The sequence below is a fragment of the Canis aureus genome, chromosome 18, assembly GCF_053574225.1.
Source record: "Canis aureus isolate CA01 chromosome 18, VMU_Caureus_v.1.0, whole genome shotgun sequence".
Taxonomy (NCBI): Eukaryota; Metazoa; Chordata; class Mammalia; order Carnivora; family Canidae; genus Canis; species Canis aureus.
Window position 1 is genome coordinate 17,927,286 of NC_135628.1, and position 23,828 is coordinate 17,951,113.

The 23,828-nt window shown below is 37.1% G+C and overlaps 1 protein-coding gene across 2 annotated transcripts in view; it reads right to left on the bottom strand.

The window, feature by feature from the left end:
- The window catches only part of ZNRF2 (zinc and ring finger 2), a 109,185-nt gene that overhangs the window by 42,207 nt on the left and 43,150 nt on the right, over positions 1-23,828 (bottom strand). For both annotated transcript variants that reach the window (XR_013356603.1, XM_077856342.1), the window contains exon 2: positions 13,994-14,089. Coding sequence is in view for 1 of the 2 variants with exons in the window: in XM_077856342.1 (XP_077712468.1) it covers positions 13,994-14,089 (96 nt within the window). In the remaining variant the exon portion in view is untranslated. The remainder of the gene's footprint in view (positions 1-13,993; positions 14,090-23,828) is intronic.

Consider the following 23,828-nt stretch of genomic DNA (forward strand, 5'->3'; position numbering starts at 1 on the left):
GGAGACTTCACTGGACATCCTTTGGGTCTCTCTGCTTTGGAACTACTGAATACATGTTACCTATTCAAACACAAAATTAAAATCAATTACAAGAAAGGGATGAGCAAAAAGATAGCAGGCGGATGCAAATAAAAAGAAACTGTAGGGAGACAATTCTCCATGGCTATTTCATGTTTCAGCGTGTCTCAGACTCTCTTTTCAAAGCTTTCTGTAGAGCAAACAGCATTGGGAAGACTGAGACAGTGTCATTTCCAGAGCCAAGAGCAGACCTGCTTACTTTCCACAATAAAAGATTCAGGTTCCCTAACGAAGCTCAGGGTTCCTCTTCTGCAATGCAACTCACTGAGTGTGCAGATACCACCTGACCCTTCTCATAGCATCCTGTGAGAATTGGGGCTGGAAGAAGTGGCACAAGAAAATATTAATATTCTGGCTATTGCTATGAGTAATAACAATAAAAATCCTTTGATTCTAGTTTCTGCCAGAATCCATGAAACTGGCAGGCTAACTTGTCAGCTTGCAAGAAGGATAAAATCTCAGGCCCTTCGCAATTTTTGATAAGTATTAGTCAAAATAATATTGGATAAAACAGATTATTAGGTAAAGCAGAAGAGAGAAGTATATAATATAAAAAGAATCAATCCAAAAGGAAAATAAATCCTAAATATTTGGGCAAATAACAGCTATGAAATATACAAAGTCAGGAAAAAGACTGCTGCAAGGCAAATATCACCAAAAGAAACTTAAGGGACTTCAAATAAAAGAAAAAAATTGATAAAATTATAGCCATAGAGGGGATACTGTAACAAACTCCTTAAATGTCAGACCATGTAGACCAGACATAAGCAAGGATACAGACTATTTCAATAATGCAATCAAACTCAATTTATTGGGAGTATACACACACACACACACACACACACACACATACATACACATATTTTTTTTTTTTTAAGATTTTATTTATTTAGAGAGGCAGAAAAACAGGCTGAGGGAGAAGCAGGCTCCCTGCAAAGAGCCCCATGCGGGAATCAATCCTGGATCCCGGAGTCTCGGATCCAGGGATCACGCCCTGGGTTAAAGGCAGACGCTCAACCGCAGAGCCACCCAGGCGTCCCCACATATGTATTTTTAAAAAATAAGTAAATTGGGCAGCCCAGGTGGGCTCACCAGTTTAGCGCCGCTGAACAAGACAAGCACGCCTATTGGCACCACTATTATCTACATCATTTTTAAGCTTCAAACTATTGCAGCAAGACAAAGAAACATATATAAACACTTGAAAACATTATCTTCATTTGCAGATGACAGTTATGTCTAGAAAATCTAAGGATTCACCTATAAACAATAGCTTCTCTTTAAATCAGCAAAACCAGTTTGAAATTCAAGTGGCAGAAAAAAAAACAAAAACAAAAAACCCGTAACAGTAACAAAACTATAAAATACTAGATATCAACTCAACAAGTGTAACAGTAAATATATAGGTTCTCAATGAATCAAAAAATAGACAAGCCATGTTTCCTTGGTAAGTGGAATTTTAAAAGAACAGCATTGAGCAAGGACAGTATGTACACCTGAAACTTTTGTTATATATCAATTTTATCTCAATTTTTAAAAAGAAGCATACATCTTAAAAAAAAAAAGAAGCATACATCTTTCTTAGTGATTTAATAAAGGGTAACACAGTCAAGTTTTCTGTTAATGAGTAAACTGCATATTCAACTCATTTGTACTCTGTATCTAATAAACACAAAATGTCTAAAGTTAGAAAATAAGACTTCAATAGAAGCCCTCACTGTGAGAATCCCACAATATATAAAACCTAACACAAGGTAAAAATTAACTCACATTTCCCCTCTAAAAATGATAAACTGGGATGCTTGGGTAGATCAATGGTTGAGCATCTACCTTCGGTTCAGGGCGCGATCCCAGAGTTCCATGAGAACAGAGAACAGAGAACCTGTTCTCCCTCCGCATTATATCTCTTCCTCTCTCTGTGTGTATCTCTCATGAATAAAATAAAAATGATAAGGTCTTTTGTTGCTGGGCTTAGAACAGTAGCTTCCATTCCCCTAAATCCCTCTCATGTACATTGAGATGTTTATAATAAACTAAGATCTTAAAAAAAAAAAAAAAAAAAGATCATGTACTTCAAACTACATATGTGCCACATACACCTTTTTTTTAAAAGAGATAATGTTTATTTTTTTTTAAAGATTTTTATTTATTTATGAGAGACACAGAGGGAGAGAGAGAGAGGCAGAGACACAAGCAGAGGGAGAAGCAGGCTTCATGCAGGGAGCCCGACGTGGAACTCGATCCCGGGTCTCCAGGATCACGCCTTGGGCCAAAGGCAGGCATGGAACCGCTGAGCCATCCAGGGATCCCTACACCTGCTTTTTTAGTATATCCTGAGAGCACTTAAAACGAGAGAGCATATATGATGCATGAGAAGATTTTTGAAGAAAATTCTTTTATAGCATCACTAACATGAATGTGGAAATTTAAAAGAATTTTTTTTTTTTTATTAAAGAAATTTATGGTTTGCCTCTGAGGATTAAGTCTCCAGGTTAAACTTTTACTATTATGTATTTATTTACTGACTGACTCAGATATATTTATTTTATACTTTTGGTTCTAACCCAGTATTATGCTATACTAATTTTGTTGCTCAAATTGTTCATTGGCAATCCTCTGAGATTGGCTCCTGTGTCCCTCTGACACAACCTTATCTTTTTGAACACTTCCTTGCTTTCAGACAATACAAAATCTCCAGCTTCCTCTTTATTTTCTCTGCTCCAGCCCTAGGATCAGCTATTTTACCATTGGAGCCTGGTTCTTTTTACTGGAGATTTACTTCTAAATATTTAGAAACCAAGATCTAGGTGCTGGTTGTCAAAGATTTTTTAGTTATAAAAAGGCTGCTCATACCAAAAAGCATTACAAGGAAAGGCCTAAGACTGAGGTGAATGCTAAGGAGTACAGTTTAATGAGATTAAGATAAAAGAACACCCAAATAATCATAATCTAGGAGGTGCTGAGAGGTCAAGAAGTCCAGAGATCCCACATCAGTCTAGCAGAAAAGTGGAAGAAATCAAGCAAATCCTAAATCTTATAAATATTTAGATGGCAAAGAAGTAGGACTATCTAGAATATATTCTTCATGACTTTTATTGTTATATTACATTATATATTATATATTATTTTTATATATATATTATATATATTACATTATTATATTATATTGTTATATTACCTTAATACCCTTAAAATGTTAAATACAATCCCCCTCAAAATGCAGGGCCACTATGCTAATATTGCCTTCCCTGAAACCAAACTACTCAATGGCTGAGAATATACCTCTCATGCCATGTCTGAGGCAAATCCAGGGAATTATTTTGAATTATCAGGGCTACTGTGGAGGAAAAAAAGGATTTTAAAAACAAGTTATTCAAGTAATAAATGGCCACTGAAAAAATATTCACAAGCATTTCTTTAATAGTCCTCTCTAATATCTTTCTTCAACTCAATAAACTATTCAGCAACTCTCTGCAGAATCCTTACTTCCCCCTTTTTTAGGCAGGGGGAAAAAAATCACATTTCATAATTTTCACATTTTGCAAAGATCAACATCCCTGGCATTTGTTTAGAGGAACCAGATACTCTCTTAACTATCTCTTTACCCCAAACTGAGTCACTCTACTGTTAACCCTCAAGTCACCTGAGACTCTTTGTTGGAAAGGCTTATTAACTGCAGGCAAAGTCAACTAGCTGGACTCAGGTAATCTGGAGGCTCCTCACTCCTTTCCTCTGTCCTTAAAATGTATACTCTGCTTCCCTTCCCTATTCTCAGAAGCTGCCTCAAGGATACAGCCTTGAGATAGTTATGTGGTATTGAGAACATGAGGACAATATAAGCAACTAAACCTAGTTAGGGACTCTATATAATCTTTTAAGATTTGGCAGGCAGAGATCAACCCGTACTGTTGCTGCCCAAGACAAACTTAGTATTTAAGTTCCCGTGCTTATTAAAACTGTCACCTACCGGGGTACCTGGCTGGCTCACTCAATCAGAGGAACATGCGACTCTTGATCTTGGGATTGTGAGTTTAAGCCCCACTTTGGGTGGAGAGATGCTTAAATAAATAAATATTTTTTAAAAACAAAGAACTGACCCCAGCAATTTGGAATGGTAATGGTCTGTCTCTTCCTTTGGTCTCTGGCCTCTCCCTGGTCTCTTCTTGCCCTCTGCATAGCAGGGCAGTTTCAGGTCACAACTGGGAAACTCTGGGGAGCTTTGAAGCCAACACTTCTCCCTCTTGTTTTCTAGCACTCACTAAGCCAAACTCATCCTCTCTTTGTAATGCCTTGACATGACTCTTTCTCTTCTCCTTGCTTCACCTAACCATTTCCACACCAAGTATCACACCATTCTCTAAACTGGTCTTTAAAGAAATTACTTTCTTTACAAACATTTTTGCATATGAAAGATCCAAGTTTGAAATAATTTCTTTTTTTTTTTAAGATTTTTATTTATTTATTCATGAGAGACACACAGAGAGAGGCAGAGACACAGGCAGAGGGAGAAGCAGGCTCCATGCAAGGAGCCCGACGTGGGACTCGATCCGGGGTCCCCAGAATCACACCCTGGGCTGCAGGCGGTGCTAAACCGCTGTACCACCGGGGCTGCCCTGAAATAATTTCTTAAAAACTTCTTTATACAGCCCTAATCTATTTTTTCTTTTTTAAAGATTTTATTTATTCATTCATGAGAGACACCGAGAGAGGCAGAGGCAGACACATAGCAGAGGGAGAAGCAGACTCCCTGGGAAGCCCAATGCCGGACTTGATCCCAGTATTCCTGGATTGATCGTGCCCTGAGCCAAAGGTAGACACCCAACCACTGAGCTACCCAGGCATCACACTAATCTATCTTTTCACCTTCAATTCTCTTATCATTTTCCATTGCCCCAAACAATACCTGCCTACTTGTTATTTCTCAACAGGCCCTCTGTTTAAATTGTATTAAATCCTTTCAAAATCTAGATTAAATATCTAAATAATTTATCTTTTTCTATACATATAAAGTATTTTGCGAAAGGGCAAAACTGTTGACAGATGTGGACTGAGTCCTAGCTTTACTCTCACACAGAGGAAAAGCAAAAAAAAAAAAAAATGAAATTTGGAAATGCACTTTATTCATTATTTGTATTAGAATTCCTTGGAAATAAGACTTTGTTAAATATCACACACCTTAACCAAAACAAGAGTGACCAGGGAACAAATCTTTTCCCTTTGAGGAGAGATATTGTCAGTTCACTTGGTCTTTTAGGGTCTCTTGTGTTTCTTCGATTTCTTAAAATCAGAAAGTTTACTACTTTAAATGTTAGAATGTTTTAAAAAAAATCAACTTTCTGAAAGTGATGCAAGGATAAGGAGAACACAAAAGAGTCAAGACTGATAAATGATATGAAAGATCTATGAAATGAAACAAATCAAGAATTGGTAAATAAATGTCATCATCTCGAAATTGTATTAATGAAATCAGAAAAAGAATCTGAAACCTACTTCATGCTTTAGAAATCTATCAGAACTTTCTTCTCACTGAACTATGTATTTTAGTTCAATTTCTAGTCTATGTATCTCCTTTGAATAGTATGCCATAAGAATGCATCTCCAGAGAAACAGTTATCCATGTAAGTCACTATACTTTCTACAGTACTTCTTTTCTATAGGGAGCATGAAAGGACCTAGGTTTCCAGAAGATTAAGCAATCTGCCTGTCAAATTCAGACTTCAGATTTTAGCTATGCAGGCCATGAGGTTGCTCATAAAAAGCAAAAAGTATTTTTTTTTTATTAAAGTGCAGCTTAAATTGTTACATCATTACAAGAGCAGACAGTCAAATTACTCTCCCACTGCTACCCACTGCTTCTCCATATCTTATACAAATTACTGCTGTGCAAGACCTTCAGACATCTAATTTGGGATTAAATAACTATGGGCTTTTAAAATAAAATATCAAAGGAATTGCAGATTTGTTAGCATGTTAAATATGGCACCTGCGATAGGTTTCCTCTCCAAGTCAAAGGAAATATTTCTTAGTAAGAACAGCTCTTGTTTACTTAGCACTCACTACCTACAAAGAACTATGCATGATTTTTCACTTGATTCTTATAATAAATCTATTATGAGTACTTCTAGCCCTAAGTTTCTGGGAGAGAAAACAAAGACCAAGCTGACACATCTGTATGTAGCAGAATGAGGACCTGAAGAACTCAGCAAGCTGAATTCAATGTTAATACTTTGTTCAAGGTACTGCTGTTTTTTTATAACATTTTAAATGCAAATTAGTGCTGCTTTTGAGCAGCTATACATTAAAAGTAGGGCAGTAAAACTGAATTTAGTATCTTATAAAATAGGCATACAATTTTCATAAATGTATGACTGTAACAATGTTTAAGTTTCTTATATGACCATTCCTGATCCATTGCCTTTATAAACACATTACTACACAAAACAAAAAGCATTTTAGAAATGCTAATACAAGTGGAACAAGGTATTACTTCAACATTTTTCTCTTTTTATTCAGTACTTGGTTTATGGTGTCTCTAGGTATGATTTCATTTTTATTTATTCTGTTTGGCATCATAATGCTCCCGTAAATCAGAGAATTCCTGTCTTTCAGCAATTCTGGAAGGTTCTCTGCCATTTCCCCTCAAATATTGCCTCTTGCCAATTCCATCTCCTATCTCACATGCATAATACCTTTTGTATAGCATGTTATTTATACCTTTCGTCTCACGGTCTTTTAGTGAGCCTATGCCTCCACACTATATAAACTTCATAAATATTTCTCTGTTTTCTTCTCCCTCATTAGGTGGAAAAGGATGGCTAGGGTGGGCTGGAGGTGAGGATTTCCCTTCTCCTAGTTCAGTTAGGCTCTGGTTAACTAGTTTCCCTGAGGCAAGCCTTGTTGAGAACAGAGTCCTCTGGTATATTTCAAAATGGTCCCTTTCCCCCAACTCTTACCAGAAGCAGGAGGGGATTCCTCTCCCATATTTATGATGGGAACCTGGTCAAGCTCCTGGAGGAGAATCTTACAAAACCGTGGAGGCCCCACTGTGACTTGGTCTTCGTGGAGTTTTAAACTCTCAGATTTGTCTGCATGAGCCCCCAGCAATCATCATTTACAGTTTAGGTTTACCTACCCTTGGCACTGGTTTCCTGCACTGGTTCCGACTCCTGAGCCTCTGCTCCAGTAAGCCAAACCTGAGACTCCTCTGTCTCTGCAATCACGGTGTCCTCCCATCTCATGAACCAAGAAAAGTTATTGGTTTTTCAGTCTGTTCGGCTTTTTACTTTTTGCTAGGGCAGAGTGGCTACTTCCAAGTTTCTTCATATGTGGAACTAGAAACTAGAAGTAAATTCCATCTCTTTTTCTAAGTTTATTTTATATATGGTAGATGCTCTTATTCTAGGCTACACGCCATGTACCTCTCTCATATTCTCCACCACTGTTATACTCGGCTTTATTTCCTCAGACCCATCTTATACCTCACTAATTCTCCTTACAGTTCTATCTAATTTGCTTTTAATCTATTTGTTGAGATTTTAATTTCAATAACTAAAGCCTAAAGAGTTCGATTTCCATCTTTTCGCCATGTGTCTTTTTTTTTTTTTTTTTGCTTATTTCCTATTCATCCTTTATTTGAAAATAAATCTATTTATAGTTCTAAAGTTCTTGAGGGTGGTAATTCTAATCACATCTGCTCTCAGTCCTTGTATATTTTTAATTTTTCATCACAGGTACACCTTTAATAGATAACAGTATATTTCTATAGGATCCCATGTGGATTTTAGAATAGTTGTGCTTTTATTTTGCCAGCCTCTTCTAAGGTATCTATTTTGAAATATCTATAATATAATAGTATAAAGGGTTTTACACTTTCTACTGCCTTCAATTTCACAGCATTGCATGACAATCTATGGTACAAAAAAACAACTTTACTTCAATGCTGTCCTATAATGTAGCCCTTTACCACGTCATTTAAAACTATTAAGAATCCACTTTTAAAAGTTAAAACTCAACCACAGTAACCACACCAAGGCAAATAAATAAACAGAGATGCCAAATCACAAATAAAAGAAACTCCACAAAAGCAAAGGTCACACAAACTCAGACAATGGTAACTAACCACCTCCTTATTTAAACTCCTGCTTTAGGGCACCTGGGTGGCTCAATCGGTTAAGCAATCATCTGCCTTCAACTCAGGTTATGATCCTGGGGTCCTGGGATTGAGGCCCGCATCCGGCTCCCTGCTCTGTAGAGAGTCTGCTTCTCCCTCAGCCTCTCCCCATCGCACACCCCCTCTCCCTGCTTGTATGCTCTCAGAGGCATGCTCTCACTCTCAAATAAATAAAATCTTTAAGAAAAAAAATCCTGCTTAATGGTTTGCAAAAAAAAAATTTTTTTACCTCAATTATAGAAGATATGCCATTTTCAGAAAGCATCCTGAATGCAGAAAGATTAAAACATGGGGAAGGGGTCTTAAAACCAAGAAAATGTAGTATGTAAGGCAAAAATCAAGTTTATAATTTAAAAGGAAAACTACAACCACCTGGAAAGCCACATACCTACAGAAGGAAAAAGTACATTTTTTTCTTACATAGAAAGCCAGGCCACTAGAAAGCTACTTGTGCACACCAGAATCCAAGTCTGACTGCCCAGCGTAATGTATCTTTGATGTTTAAGTCTGTAAGTTACATTCTCTGGCTGACTGCACAGAAGGCGGGAGCCTTTTTTCTCACTTTCATGACAGAACAAGCTCCCTTCCAAGTGACTCGATCTTTCTTCAAATTTGTTTACTTTGACAGCGTAATAGTCACATCTTTGTCTGCAGACTCAGGTTTATTCCTGATGATTCTGAAAAGCTCTGCTTTGATTCACTGATAAGTTTATAATTAACTCTCAGAAGAGTAACTCTTAAGTTACACCTCTTTCAAGTACCCATGCACACACATAGTACCAACTACCAATAAAGCAATGATTTCTCAAATACGAATCTTTACTACCCTCAAGCACAGGAGACTAAAATAAAAACTGTACTTCATAGGACAAAAAAAATGGTATCATCCAAACTTTAAGGACCAATAAAATCAAGACTAAGAATTTGCCTATAATATTTATTTCATTTTTTAGTTTTGGTTCTGAAACATTGTAGAAAATGAGGAACAAGGAAATGAAAAATTCTGCACTCATAAAATTTATATTAGCTTCACAGACTACACAATGAATGATTAGGTCCATAAACTAAACAATGAAGCACACACAAAAAAGGGAAAGTACACGAAATAAGCAGTGATGAGGGACAGAAGCAGAAAAATGTTCACCTTTAGCCCAGAAGGCTGACCTATAGCCTGCATAGTTCCGATAAGGATCAAATATGGACTGGTTGCTACATTCTTAAGGGGGTCTCATGACTGTATATGTCACCGACAGTTAATATCAAGCTGAATGATAAGCACCAGAGAAATCTTGTGAAAGTGGTTTTACGAGTAGAAAGTCAAAGAAAACACTGATGATCTAATACTGTGTGTCCCCTCCCTCTTGAACACTAAGCATATACCCAGCCGCTTCACACAAAGTGCAGCTCTTACTGCCTACAGGTCCTGTCCTTGTACTACTTAAATGAACTTACTAAGCTGCACCGTAAAACATCTCAAGAGTTCTTTCTTAACTTGCCCGGCACACTCAGTGATCCTGCAACAGGCAGTCCCTGACTCATAGGTGATCTATACAGATGAATGCTCACTGTGGAACTATGAATTTTTTTCCATTTGCCAAAACACCATCTGCAATAGATAACCACTCTCATCATTCTGAATCATTCCCTGCCAGACTGCCTTGGGCCTCCTACCTGAACCTCTGCTGAGCCAGCTGCCTTAACCCTGAGAGCTTCAACTTAGCCCATTTTCTTTTTCAGTTACCAAGACTTGAGTATTTGCATATAGTATTACAGGTTAAAGAAGAAAAAAAGGAAATTATTGTGAGCTAGTCTGGAAACCAAACCAACATTTAAAGTAACATCTCTGAGTATAAATCTAAAATTCTGAATCACCAGCTTCTATTTAAATTTCTGAAATTCATCTTATTCTAGAGATGGACTATAAATATATCCAGCCTGAAAAACAAGCCCAACTAATCTCCTTGCTGTGAATATTTATACAGTTAAATTAATATACATTCAACAAATAAATTTCCAAATTTCAATTCCAGTTAGTGTAGGAAAGGATGTAAAAGGTGGAACTTATTAATAAGCACTATGCTGAATAGAATTCTCATTTGAGTATCAACACAATTTAAAGGCTCCATCTCTCTCCACAGAATCAGTTTCCAGGAATTCAAATATGAAGTTATAAAAAGTCCAAGTGACTAAAACAATTTCATTTCAGAGACTCTGACTCACCTTGCTCTAAACTTTATAGTAATCCTAGATGCCTACCTTAGGTGTTAAAGAGACCAGTTTTCACAAAGCGTCATCACCTGTGATAGAGGAGATTTGGGAGCCTGAAGCGTAACAGAATATGCTACCACAAAATAAGCCTCTTTGGTATAAGGATTATTTTAAAAGACTGAAAAACAGACACAGGAGAAGCTCTGAAAACAGAGTAAAAATTATCCTTTTGTAAGAGAAATTTACATTTATAAAGGAAATCTGTTTGTAAGGGTGTCTCTCTTTCAGCACCAGGAAGAAAAGACTGACTCTAAATCCTAAGAGAATATTGCAAGACAAGCTCATCTATGGAGAAGGAGCAGACTTAAATATGCATAACAAACCCCTTGTTTACCATGATTCTTCTGGTAACCTCCCACAATTAGCCACTCCCAACCCCACCCTTACTTTGTCTTTAGCTGAAAATGGTATTCAAACACACATTCTAGACCATCTCAGAGATTTGCTTCTTTTCCCCTGGATATCTCCCATGTATACAAGATTTAACCAGGTTAAACTTTTGTTTGTTTTTCCTCTTCTTAATCTGTCTTTTATTAAAGGGCTCGCCAAGAACTCAGAAGGGAAGAAGGATTATTTTTTTCCTTCCCTGCGGGGTTCTGCCCTCAAAAGAACGTGGTGTAAGAATTCCCACAGACTGTTATGGGGAGGCATATTGTGCATTAGCCACCACTGTCTAATCTAAGTCAGTCAAAACTCCTCCTTCTTTTACCACAGCTGGCCACTTGTCTCATGTTTAAAACTTCAAGAGCCACATATAATTTTTATGAAGAAGCTGTTTTGGCTGCTTGTTTCAAATGCTTATGGACACTTAATATATATTTAACAAATTTAAAAAGTTTCAGATTTACCTACTATAAAGTAGGTAGCCATTCTTAAAAATATTTGCGACTTTGCTTTTTGCATTAAGTTTACTAACTTCTGGACTGGAAGACTATCAAATACTTAAAATCTAAATCCTTGGGTTTATAGTGTTCAATAACAAAAATTCAACTCAGTAAATTTTAAAGTCTGATTGGCTTTATTAATCAGTGAATTAGGCAGCGTCCTATCTAGCAAGTAGAGGGGAGCTCCAAAGGGCTACAAGAAAGGAAAGGTTTCTAAAGGTAGAGAGGGAGTGGAAAAAAGAAAATGATTAGCAAAGAATCCATTGTTTTAGGTAAGGTCACCCTTCCAAAGGGAAGTGAAGGGGTCTATCAGATTTCCAGTGATGACCAGGAAATTCTCATGTTGACTGCTTAAAGGCTACATTTCTGAGGGGCTGTAACTGCAGTTAGGCTAGGTATTAAAGTCCTGGTTTACTGAGTTGGTGCCTTGATCTAAGTGACACGATCTTGGGCCTGTAGGTTCCTTTTTAGCAAAAAGTATCCCAAGCAGAATGTTACCTACTGGGTCTTGAAGATACATTCAAGACACCAAATACATGAGCTAGTAAAAAAAAAAAAAAACCTTAATGACTTGAGTCCAGTTAAATCAGGAAATCAAAAACTGACAAAAATCAACATTCACAAAGACTGTACTGTACATATATCACACAAAAAGTAAATGTACTGAATACTAAGGTTTTATGCAAATATAGTCAAGGAATTAACATTTTGCTTTCAAAATTCAAGGCTAAATTCTTAACATTTAAGGGTTTTTAAGACACATGTAATAAACATAATAATTATGAAGGGTAAGGATAAGATAATTGAGTACAAATGAGAAACAGGCCCAATCACTTTTATCTCAAATTTTGAACCTGAGAATGCTTATTTTTAAGTACCTGAATTGTAACTGTATTATGCAAATTAGCCAATTCAATTTCACAATGCAAAGAGGTTTGGATATAATCAACAGGTACATTTACTATTCAAAGGAATTGCTACAATCTCCTTTTACTTATTCTTTGGAAAATAAGTGGGAAAAAAGAGTTCTATTGTCAGTGATGTAGGAAAAGACATTAGGGTTCCAAGCCATTGGTTGAGAAAGAATTTTTGAGACGTCTTTGGTGCAAAAAGGTGGTTTTATTAAAGCATGTGGACAGGATCTGTGGGCAGAAAGAGCTACAGAGGGTTCATGAGGAGTGGCCCATTGTGGACTTCCAAGTTGGGAGGGGGTTAGGGATAGCCTAAGTCTCTGAGGAATTTTAGAAGCAAGGTTCCAGGACCTTGAGGGGTTAGCTCTTGTTGGGAAAAAGTCATTTATTATCATCTAATAAAACCTGAGTCATGAGACCCTTCAGATGTATAATTGGTGGGTCATGTGCTTAGGGGATGATTGCCAACATGTATCTTAGGGGTAAGGGGTAAAGGAAGTTTCCAAAGGAATTTTTTTATGTTCAAGTAGACTTACAGGATCCTGGAGATTGGGCTAAGACTGCCTTTTGCTCTTATCAAAGTATTAACATCGAGGCAGTTGAGTCCCTAGAGGAAGGTCACTCTGCCTGTTTCAGTGAGCTGTAGGCAGTCAGGAAATTTAATAATTTTTCTTCTGCCTTTGTTTCCCACATCAGCCACTACTATAATAGTGTGGCTGAAGCACCACTACATTAGAGAGAGATTCCTAAAACAGTTTGCAAAAAAGTTAGTCAGGGTAAAATGTCCATTTCAATACTAAAGTCTACCTCACCCCAGCATTTTTGTAATCTGGGGAGAAATTTCAGATTCTTAACTAAGTGCCACTACATTGATTAACCTATGGCTGATGCTAGGTTGTAAGATCCATCTCTGTTTTATTCACTGCTGTATCCCAAATTCCTAACACTACACCTTATACTCCACAGGTTCTCAAAAGACATGTACTGAGGGGTGCTGGGTGGCTCAGTGGGTTAAGCGACCAACTCTTGATTTCACTGGGGTCATGATCTCTTTAAAGATAAAAGGGGGATCCCTGGGTGGCTCAGCGGTTTGGCGCCTGCCTTTGGCCCAGGGTGCGATCCTGGAGTCCCGGGCCTGAGTCCCGCATCGGGCTCCTGGCATGAAGCCTGCTTCTCCCTCTGCCTGTGTCTCTGCCTCTCTATGTCTATCATGAATAAATAAAATTTAAAAAAAAATCTTTAAAGATAAAAGAACATCTGTTGCATGAAGTCAACCTTTCAATCGGCTTCACCGTTTACTGGTGCTCTTCCTGCTTATTCTATTTTTTTTTTTCTGCTTATTCTATTTAAACCAATTATATTTGAAAGATCCCTGAAATTTCTTATAGGCTTCTGAAATTTGTCTATTAATGAAGTTTTGAAAAAAACCAGGAATGAATCATGTGATTTTGTTTTTCAAGTCTATTTCAAAAAGTACCAAAGCTACACTGAAAAATCTTCCCTGGGATTTTAAATGTCTGGAGACTGTGGTCATGAAGGAACAGTAAAGCCAATGCACCAAACCAGCTAAAATACCAGTTAGCTCCAGGGTTCCTTGCCTTTTAAATTTCACCTAAAACATAAAATTCAGAAAATCTACAGTAATTCTAATTTAAAATAGTATTTTAAAGCACTGAACTTACCATTATAGGTTATTCTTGGCTTTGTTAAACACATCACAAGATGCAAATCCATTTCATCTGAAGGTACAAATTTTGAGCATACAGGGCACTTAAATCCTAAAAAAGTAAAAGAAATCCATTTTACTCAATTATTCTGAATATACAATTCCATTTTTTAAAAAAGCATCAAAGACCAAAAGCATTTCAAATTTCAGTATTACAGTAATAACTACTTAATTGCAAGTTATGTTGGGGAAAAAGAGTTTAAGTATAACGGACTTCAATCAATTTACAAGGACCATCCCATTTTAAGTAAAACAAACACAGGGATCCCTGGGTGGCGCAGCGGTTTAGCGCCTGCCTTTGGCCCAGGGCACGATCCTGGAGACCCGGGATCGAATCCCACGTCAGGCTCCTGGTGCATGAAGCCTGCTTCTCCCTCTGCCTGTGTCTCTGCCTCTCTCTCTCTCTCTCTCTCTCTATCATAAATAAATAAAAAATTAAACCAATGACTTTCTACTCTGAAGATGAGGTTTAAAAAAAAAAAAAAAAAGTAAGACAAACACTAATGAGAAGAATTAGACTCACTACAAAACTCCCCTATCTTTTTCTAATGTATGGGGGCCCAGTGATTCTTGTTTCTATTTTTTTAAAACATTAACTAAACTTCTGATTTTGTGGAAATTACCTTCCCCAGCTTTGTAGGGCACAATCTGAGTCACAAGGTTTTACAGTTAGATAGTACCTTTGAAACTATTCTACTCCACTGACCTTTTAGAAATTATTCTGATGAAGAAAGTCAACATCGGCAAAATCAGGACTCCTGTCTTCCAGTATAATGATCTTTCTCCCACACTATGCTACTAGTCACAAAGCAAACTGAAAATAGCATCAAGTAGGGCAGATTTCCCAGTCAATTCTAACACTTAAATATTAGCTAGTTTCCTACAATATTCAATCGGCACTACTTGCCTAAAGTAGTCTATTAAAAATAAACTGGTATACTGAAATAGGGAATGTGCTCTATACTCAGCTCTATCCTACTCCCTCTTTCACCAGGAGAACTGTTCCTTATTGTTGCCTTGCTGCCCCCCTCTCTGTCATCCCTAAACAGACCTGAGCAGCACTGGACACCTGAGACTCAATGGAGGCAAGTTATAGTTTGGCTAGGAAAAACAATTCAGAAGTGGCACAAAAAGATAGTCTGGGCCAATCTGTTTTCCTTGGAAACATGACTAGAAACAGCAAGAGAGTACACTCATCTCATCAGCTGTAAAGAGCGGAGGCAGAAAGTCACATGTAGGTAAGAGAGAGACCAGTGGCTCATGTAAACTGAACTTATAGGAGAACAGAAACTACTGGCCAGGAGAGGACAATGGTGTGCACGGAGATCTCGGAGCCAATGAGAGACAAAAGCTAATGAAGAAGGGTAGTGAAAGAAACTCAAAGTCTGACAGCACATGTTTGTTTAGAGGCACCTTCCTCTTTCATTGTGGCTTAAATACACTGTTATCAAATGTGTCAGACTAGAATCACACTTCATGTAGAACTGTATACAAATTAGGAAAAAAATACATGATTTTTGAAACTGTTTGTCACAATGTATTAAATGCATTTTTTAAAAAATGAATAGGGGCGCCTGAGTGGCTCAGTTGGTTAAGCATCTGCCTTCACTTCAGGTCATTGAGCCCAGCACCAGGCTCCCTGCTCAGTGGGGAATCTACTTCTTCCTCCCCCTCTGCCACTTTCCCCCATTGTTCATGCTCTCTCTCAAATAAATAAAATCTTTAAAAAATAATAATAAAAGGAATAAAAGTAAACATACTTCCCTTCTCAAAAACCACCAAAATGAAAAGGAGGAAAGGAAATTCATCTAAAATGAAACTACAGGGACGCCTGGGTGGCTCAACAATTGAGTATCTGCCTCTGGCTCAGGGCATGATCCTGGAGTCACAGGATCAAGTCTCACATCGTGCCCCTTGCAGGGAGCCTGCTTCTCCCTCTGCCTGTGTCTCTGCCTCTCTTTCTCTCTGCCTGTCATGAATAAATAAATAAAATCTTAAAAAAAAGAATGAAACTACAAAATAGCTATAATCATCAAACACAGACTATACCAATATAAGGAAACTTATAGCAAATGGGGATAAGACAAGACTCTCAAGTAGCATTCGTATTTCAAGGACCAACTAACAATCTTTTGCTTGGAACTATAAAAAAATTTATTCCCTTGAAATTAAACAGGACATAAAAGAGGGCAAAAGGCAGCCAATTTTCTAACTATTCATCATAATCATCTGAGTTAGGCACATAAACTCTAAATCACCAAAGTACAATACTGTGAACTACTGAGAACTATCCAATTGCTCACAAAGTAGAACCTAAGGAGAGAAAACTCAATGTGCACAGAACCACCCGAATTTCTAGTTAAATACAATAAATTAATGTGTTTCTTTCTCCTCCCATCTAAAATCCACTGAAAGAGAAAATAAAAATAAGATAAAATAAGAACTTGAAAGGAGACAGCAGATGAGAAAACAGACTACCAGGACTGAGAAAACAGACATTCTAAGTGTCTATGGAAGTCAGTCAATTCTTACTACCTAATTCTCAAAGGACTCTTCAATCTACACCTCCAAATGACTTCCTGAGACAAAGACTGGGGTGGGGGTGGGGGGGAATCCTATGTCCTCAATCCAGAACACATAGCAACTAGAAGAAACTACAGTTCCCCAAGTATAGCAAGAGAATGAAGGCTAAGTATAGAATAAAAGACCCTATAGAGTGACTTGAGGACCCCCACACACAACAAAGGAAACACAGAAATAAATGGTCTACGTACAGAAAAGGGCCCCTCTGACAATTTCCTTTACTCTATCTTTATCAAGAAATTGGTAGATTCTTTTCTTAAATCAAAAGGTCTCACAGAATGAAACATTGTCTGTTGATAAACCCCAGCCTTAAACACAAAGCTTCCAATTAGCTTTTCAGGGCCTCTCTCATAAATATAACACAATTTTTTAAAAAATGCATGGTTAAAACATAACACACCAGAAACAAATTTAAAAGACAAAAATATTTACAACATGTATCACAAAAGCACAATATCCTTAATATAAAAGGATTCTTAAAAATTGTGGAAAACCAAGTATCAGAAAAACGGGGAAAAGTTTTAAAAAAGGATAGTTAACTGATCTTTAAACAAATGAATAACTGCAGTGTCAGAATAGAAGAAGCACCTTCCTCTTATTCCTCTTAAGTTATTTTTCTTTATTCCCATTTTAGTGGGTTTTAGGAGGGAAGCAAAACAAAACACACGTGTTTAATTCACTTTATTTAACTAGAAATTCGGATTAGTTCTTTGTACATACTGTTTACTCTCCTTAAGCTCTACATTAAGATATCACCACTTACCCCAGATTGGCAAATACTCAAAAGCTTGACAACATACTGTTGGTAAGGCTGTGAGAAAACAAGTACTTTCATATATTCCTAGTAGGAATACAAAATTTTACCACTACAGAGGGCAATTTGGCAATATCTAACACAATTACATATATATTTATCTTCTGATCCAGCAATCCTGTCCCCAAAACACAAAAAACACATGCACAGAATAGAAGATGCCGGGAAGACGGTGGAGTAGAAAGCACTAGCGGAACTGGCCTCCCCAACTAAATAATTGCATTGGTGGAGTCTGCCTGAGGGAACTATTTTGGAACTCTGGAGTTTATTGGAGCTTGCAACTTCCAGGGGGAAGACCTGAGCACTGCATTGTGGTTCATTTCAGGATTTAGCACAGTAACAGCTATCCTTCCCACCACCCCCACCCCCCAGCTACACAGCAGGCAGCAGTGCATTTGTTGTTAGAGCAGCTTACACATAGCCTGCAGGAACCAGGGTGGGTACAGAGGACTCTTGTTCTTCAAATACCGGAACCTTGCACTCTGAGGCTTCTGATCAAAGAGGTACAGATACAGAGAAGAGTAGTCATTGCTGTTGGACCGCTCCCACTGTAAGGCCCCCCACTCTGGCTGAAGAAACTCCAATGGGATTTAAAGGGCCTATATCCACCTTTCCCCCTTTTATTTTTTGCTTTTTCCCTTTTTGAGAGCCCAACATTAAAGACTAAGAAGAGATTCAAAACTATATATACAGGGGAAACTGAAAAGAGACTCTGTATGCCCAGGGTAAGTCTCAGAGAAGACCTTAAGTTTTTACCTCAGGCTGATGATCCTCAGAGAGTGCCTACAATACATCCCACAGAAAACAATAATGAAAAATAGCAGACACTGGGGAAGGGGAAAAATCTGATTTCCAGAGTTACCACATGATTAGATTCAAGTAACCAGTTTTCAGCGAGAAAAAAAAAACTCTAAGCTATATGCTTAGAAAAGCATGGCCCCTTTAAAGGAAAAATATAAAACTAAAACTGTCACTGAAAAAGTTCTGAGGGCAGATATACTAGCCAAAAATGTCTATCTTATTTTTTTTATTTTTATTTTTTTTATTTTTTTTTAAATGTCTATCTTAAAGATGTTCAAAAAACTAAAGGAAGATGTAGAAAAGATCAAGAAAATATGATCAAAATATGAAAATGGAAATATCAATAGATAGAAAACCTAAATAGAAACCCTAAAGAAATTCTGCACTTTAAAAGTATCTGAAATGAAAAATTCACTAGAGCAATTCAAAGGCAGATTTGAGGAGGAAGAAATAATCAGTGAATCTGAAGACAAGACAATGGAAAAGATGATGTCTGAGGAATAAAGAAAAAAAGACTGAACAAAAGTGAACAGAGCTTAAGGAATCCATGGGACACCAACAAGCAGAGCAATATATGCATTGTGGGAGTCCCAGGAGACAAAGAGGGAGAGAATATTGGAAGAAATAAAGGCTGAAAACTTCCCAAACTTGATGAAAGACATGAATATGAACATCTAAGATGCTCAACAGCCTTCATGTAAGATGCACTCAAAGGCATCCAAACCAGGATACATTATAAGCAAACTTGCAAAAGACAAAGAATTTTGAAAACAGTAAGACAAAGGTGATCATCACATTAAGGGATCCTAACATCATAAGCAGATTTCTCATGAGAAACTCTGAAGTCCAGAAGACAATGGGCTGATGTATTTAATGTGTTCAAAGGAGAAAAAAAATTAAACCCTATCAACTAAGAATCCTATATCCAGCAAAATTCCTTCAAAAGTAAAGGAGAAATTATAAAATTCCTAGATAAAACAAAAGCTGAGGAAGTTCAGCACCATTAGATCTGTCCTAGAAGAAATGGAGGAAATGAAAAAACACTGGACAATAGTAACTCAAAGACATAAGGAGAAATAAAGGTCTCAATATAGGTCTTCAGGTCAAGGGGAACGGTTTTTGAAGAACTGTACTGAAGGAACTGCACCTGAGCAGCTTTATCCATGCATATCTGGACCTGACTCCAATAACAAGATCCTGAACTTCAAATTGATGCCTTAATTGGATCAGACTGTGTGAATGCTGGAAAGAGTGCATACACCCTACATATGGAAGGGATGTGAACTGTGATTGCCAGAAGGCAGACTATGATACATTTACAGTCTTCAAATATAGTTGCCTCAATTTCATGCACCCTGTTTCTCACATTAAGACGACTAATTTTCTTCCCCTTAAATCTGGGCCAGCCTAAATGTTTTTGGTGAATCAAGAGTGCAGAAGTGATGTTCTGGGAATTCTGAGATAAATCTTAAGAAGCCTTGAAGCTCCCATTTGGACCTCTTAAGATGCTCGCTTTTGGAATACTTCCTTTCAGAACCCAGCTGACATGCTCTAGGAAGTTCTGGCCACATAGAGAGGTCACAAATAGGCATTCCAGCGGGAATGTCAGCTACAGCCAGAAGTGAGCCCTGAGATGACCAGTATCAACTGCCAGGTATACTGAGTGAGCTACCTTGGATGTTGAATTACTTTGAAATTTCAGAGAACTCTAGCCCCAGCTTCCATCTGCAACTGTTTGAGACTCCAAGCAAGAGCTCTAACAATTGATTCCACTCTACTCATAGAACCTCAAGAGATAATAAATTTAGTCTTAAAATAAATAAATAAATTAATTAATTAATTAATTAATTAGTTTAGGTTTTAGGGATCCCTGGGTGGCTCAGCGGTGTAGCACCTGCCTTTGGCCCAGGGCGTGATTCTGGAGTCCCGGGATCAAGTCCCACGTCAGGCTCCCTGCATGAAGCCTGCTTCTCTCTCTGTCTCTCTCTCTCTCTCATATGAATAAATAAAATCTTTAAAAAAATGTGTTTTAATTAAAACCACACACAGTAAGTTATGAGGACACCCTTTGGAATAGCCAAAATACTGTAACCATATAAAAGACATAGTGAAGAAACTATTAGGCATCTACAATGGGATACTATATTATAAAAAGGAAATGAAGGAAGGTCATTATGAACTGATACGGAGAGATACCAAGACTATCTTAAGTGAAAAAAGAGTGCAATGGTATGCAAACTACTGTGCACCAAAAAAGAGTAACTAAGAATACATGTACATGTGTGTTATCTGCAAATAGAAAAACAAGGAAGGATAAGCTTCAAACTAAGGTTTATATACATGTTACCTATAGATAATGAAAGTGTGGCTATAAAAGGGAGGGGTACTCCTGGGTGTACCTTTTAATAAAGTTTTGGACCTTTGAACAATGTTAATGAATACATATCCAAACAAACAAACAAACAAACCCCAAGAATTGGGGGGAAATCCCTAATAAAATTAAATATAAATGGAAACAAAAAAATACACACAGGCTTGTGCAGGTACAAATATAAGTATGCATGCGTGCATGCATACACACACACCCAGATCAGTCCACTAAAAGGACCTGGAAGCAATGACACCTCTGTAGCAAAGAGCAGACTCAGTTCCCAGATTTGGCGGTTCTTAATATCATTCCTTTGTGAAGAAAAACAAGAGCTCCTTGGAGAAAAATCTGGGTTCTAGGTTTGGGGCAGGGAAAGTACAGGTGAGCCTGGAATATATTGTTATGCCAGACTAAGGAAGTGCTCAAAAGTTGATATGAACACATAAAAAGGCAAAGAAGCCAGCCTCAAAAAGCTTCTCCTGGTCAGATTTGGACAACCTGAGAATCAAAATGGATAATGACATAAGAGATCATAGTATCTTATATTTAAAAAGAATGCAAAAGTAATTATAAATAATTACATTCTGAAAATATCAACCCAAGATCACTAACAAAGATAAAAAGGTACTCTTAAAATGTAGAAACTATCTCACCTCACCTTAAATCTGAACTTAGTATCACTGACAAAAGGGCAAGCTAACACCTGTGCTTCCTGATGTGACTCACTGAGGACACAACACGTATGTATACTTCCACCTAATCTAACTAGAACCTCATTATGAGGAAATTTAGGAAGAGCCTCCAGCCAAAACAAATTTAAAGAAAGTATGATAAAACTATCAACACAGGAAACAAGAGAACTTGAGCATTGCCGAACCCCAAAAATCTTACAAGATTTCTATTTATTTGATTTTCTTTCTACTTAGTTTTGGGGTCCATCTTATATGTTGGAAGTTTTCCCCAAATTTCCTCAACTGTCCCAACAGTTCAAGATGATACTGCATCCATGAAACAATATACCATAAACTAGGAACACAGAAGCAAACAAAAGCTCTTGAAATAAACTTAGCTTCAATATTAACTTGAGGTAATCAACAATGAACATTTACTATATACCAGGAAATTAAGCAGTTTAGGTCAATTAACTAATTTATTCTCACATCCTTGAATGAGGTACTAATACAAACCCTATTCTACAAATGAGAAACAGAAAGGGTGGGACTCCTGGGTGGCTCAAGGGTTGAGCCTCTGCCTTTGGCTCAGGGCATGATCCTGGAATCTGGATGGAGTCCCACATCGGGTTCCCTGCAGGGAGCCTGCTTCTACCTCTGCCTGTGTCTGTGTGTGTGTGTGTGTGTGTGTGTGTGAGATGAATAAATAAATAAATCTTTAAAAAAAGGAAAAGAAAAGAAAAGGTAAAGTAACTTACATAAGGTCACACAGCTAGAAACTGGCAATGCCAGAAATCAAAGTGGGCTTTTAGCTTCACAGCCTAAGTCCTTCACCATCACTCTGCATATCTTTTTTAATCTCGAAGGAAGTGGAGCCAAAAGTCAAACAGGAGAATAAATAATAAAATCAGAAGATCAATTCAGGTGGTCTAACATCCAACCAATTAGAAACAGACTTGAGAAAAAGGGAAGAAACTACCAAAAACATGATTTCCCAAACTGAAGTTCATGACTATGCAAACTAAAAGAATATACCCATATAACAAATGAAAATAAATAGCCATACCAAGGTATGGTACTGTGAAATTACAGAGCATTAGGTATACGAACAAAGCCTGAAAGCTTTCAAAATGAAAAAAGATGAAAAATATCTAGAACTATTTCCCAGACTTCTACATTTTTTTTGCCTTTCATGATACAAATATTTTGAGAGTCGTTATCTGCTTTTCAGAATCAGAATGGCATTAGTCTTCTTAATAGCAACACTTGAAAAGAGACAAATGAAGTAATAACTTTAAAAATCTGAGAATTATTTCACTTAGACTACATATCCAAATTATTACTAGTCACACTTGACTGATACATTTTATCAAAGCACTTTCCTTCCTATGCACCCTCAGGCAATTTCTATAACACATGGTCCACTGAAACAAAGGAGCAAATAGAAAAGAAAAGAAAAAAGAGAGAGAGAGAGAGAGAGAGAGAGAGAGAGACACTGAGATAAAGGAAATGGGTGAGGTGAAGGGAAATCCTTGGATAATTGTCTAGAAGGTATTTGGTCCAGATTGGAAGAGGAGAGTAGAGGATCTAGGGAAGACAGGAAGAGGGTGGGAAGTGGTAGAGAGTGAACAGATAAGGTTTCTTGAGGTGTTTTATCGGGTAGAAAACAGTATTGTGTTCAGACAGTTTTATAACTCTTTTGCAAATTTGGGAAGAACTGACAGGAATTTTAAAAATCAAGTAAGCAAATAGAGGCAATTTCTAACTACCAAATACACAACAGGAATGTAATCTATAAACAATGAGTATCAAGCAGATCATCATTTAAAAAGATGTTCAAAAGGTAGAAAGATAAAAATGAAGACAGGTGATATATATATAGTAAGTCCTCATCTCTCTAATAAGTACTTAATAGTTAACATCTAAAAAATTACAAAGAATATAAGCATATTACTTATAAATACTTGACAGCTACAAATATTGAAAATAGTTGTTTCAAGAAAAAAACCTGGGAGTTGGGGAGAATTGAAGCAAGAGAATAATAATTTTTATTATAAGACTAAAAGTACTTTTTTCAAAATATACACATATATTACTTTGATTTATTTTACTTAAATTTTGATTTAATTAAGCCTATTTTGAAGGAAGGAATGTCTTCAGAGCACAGGACACATCAGCCTAGTGAAAGAGTATTCTGCAAGAACATACCCGATTTGAAGCTGCTGCCTTCCCTAGATCACTTTCTCTACCCTCTCCCCACACTGTTTTTCCCTTGACAACAGTCCCAACAGAGACTGTTTCTCCCAATGGAGAAGTGACTCCATTCTTTGATGAATAATAATAAAAAAGGATTCAATATAGGACCTACATGCTATGAATCCACCATACTAAAAAGGCAGATGACTGAGACAATTTAAAGAACTCCGGATACAGCCATTATAGTTCAGCAAATAAATTCAATATGACAGTAAACCTGTAATGGAAATAAAAAACACAGAAGAACTGGAGAGAAATAGAAATAGCTAGTGACAAAAAAAAAAAAAAAAAAAAAAAA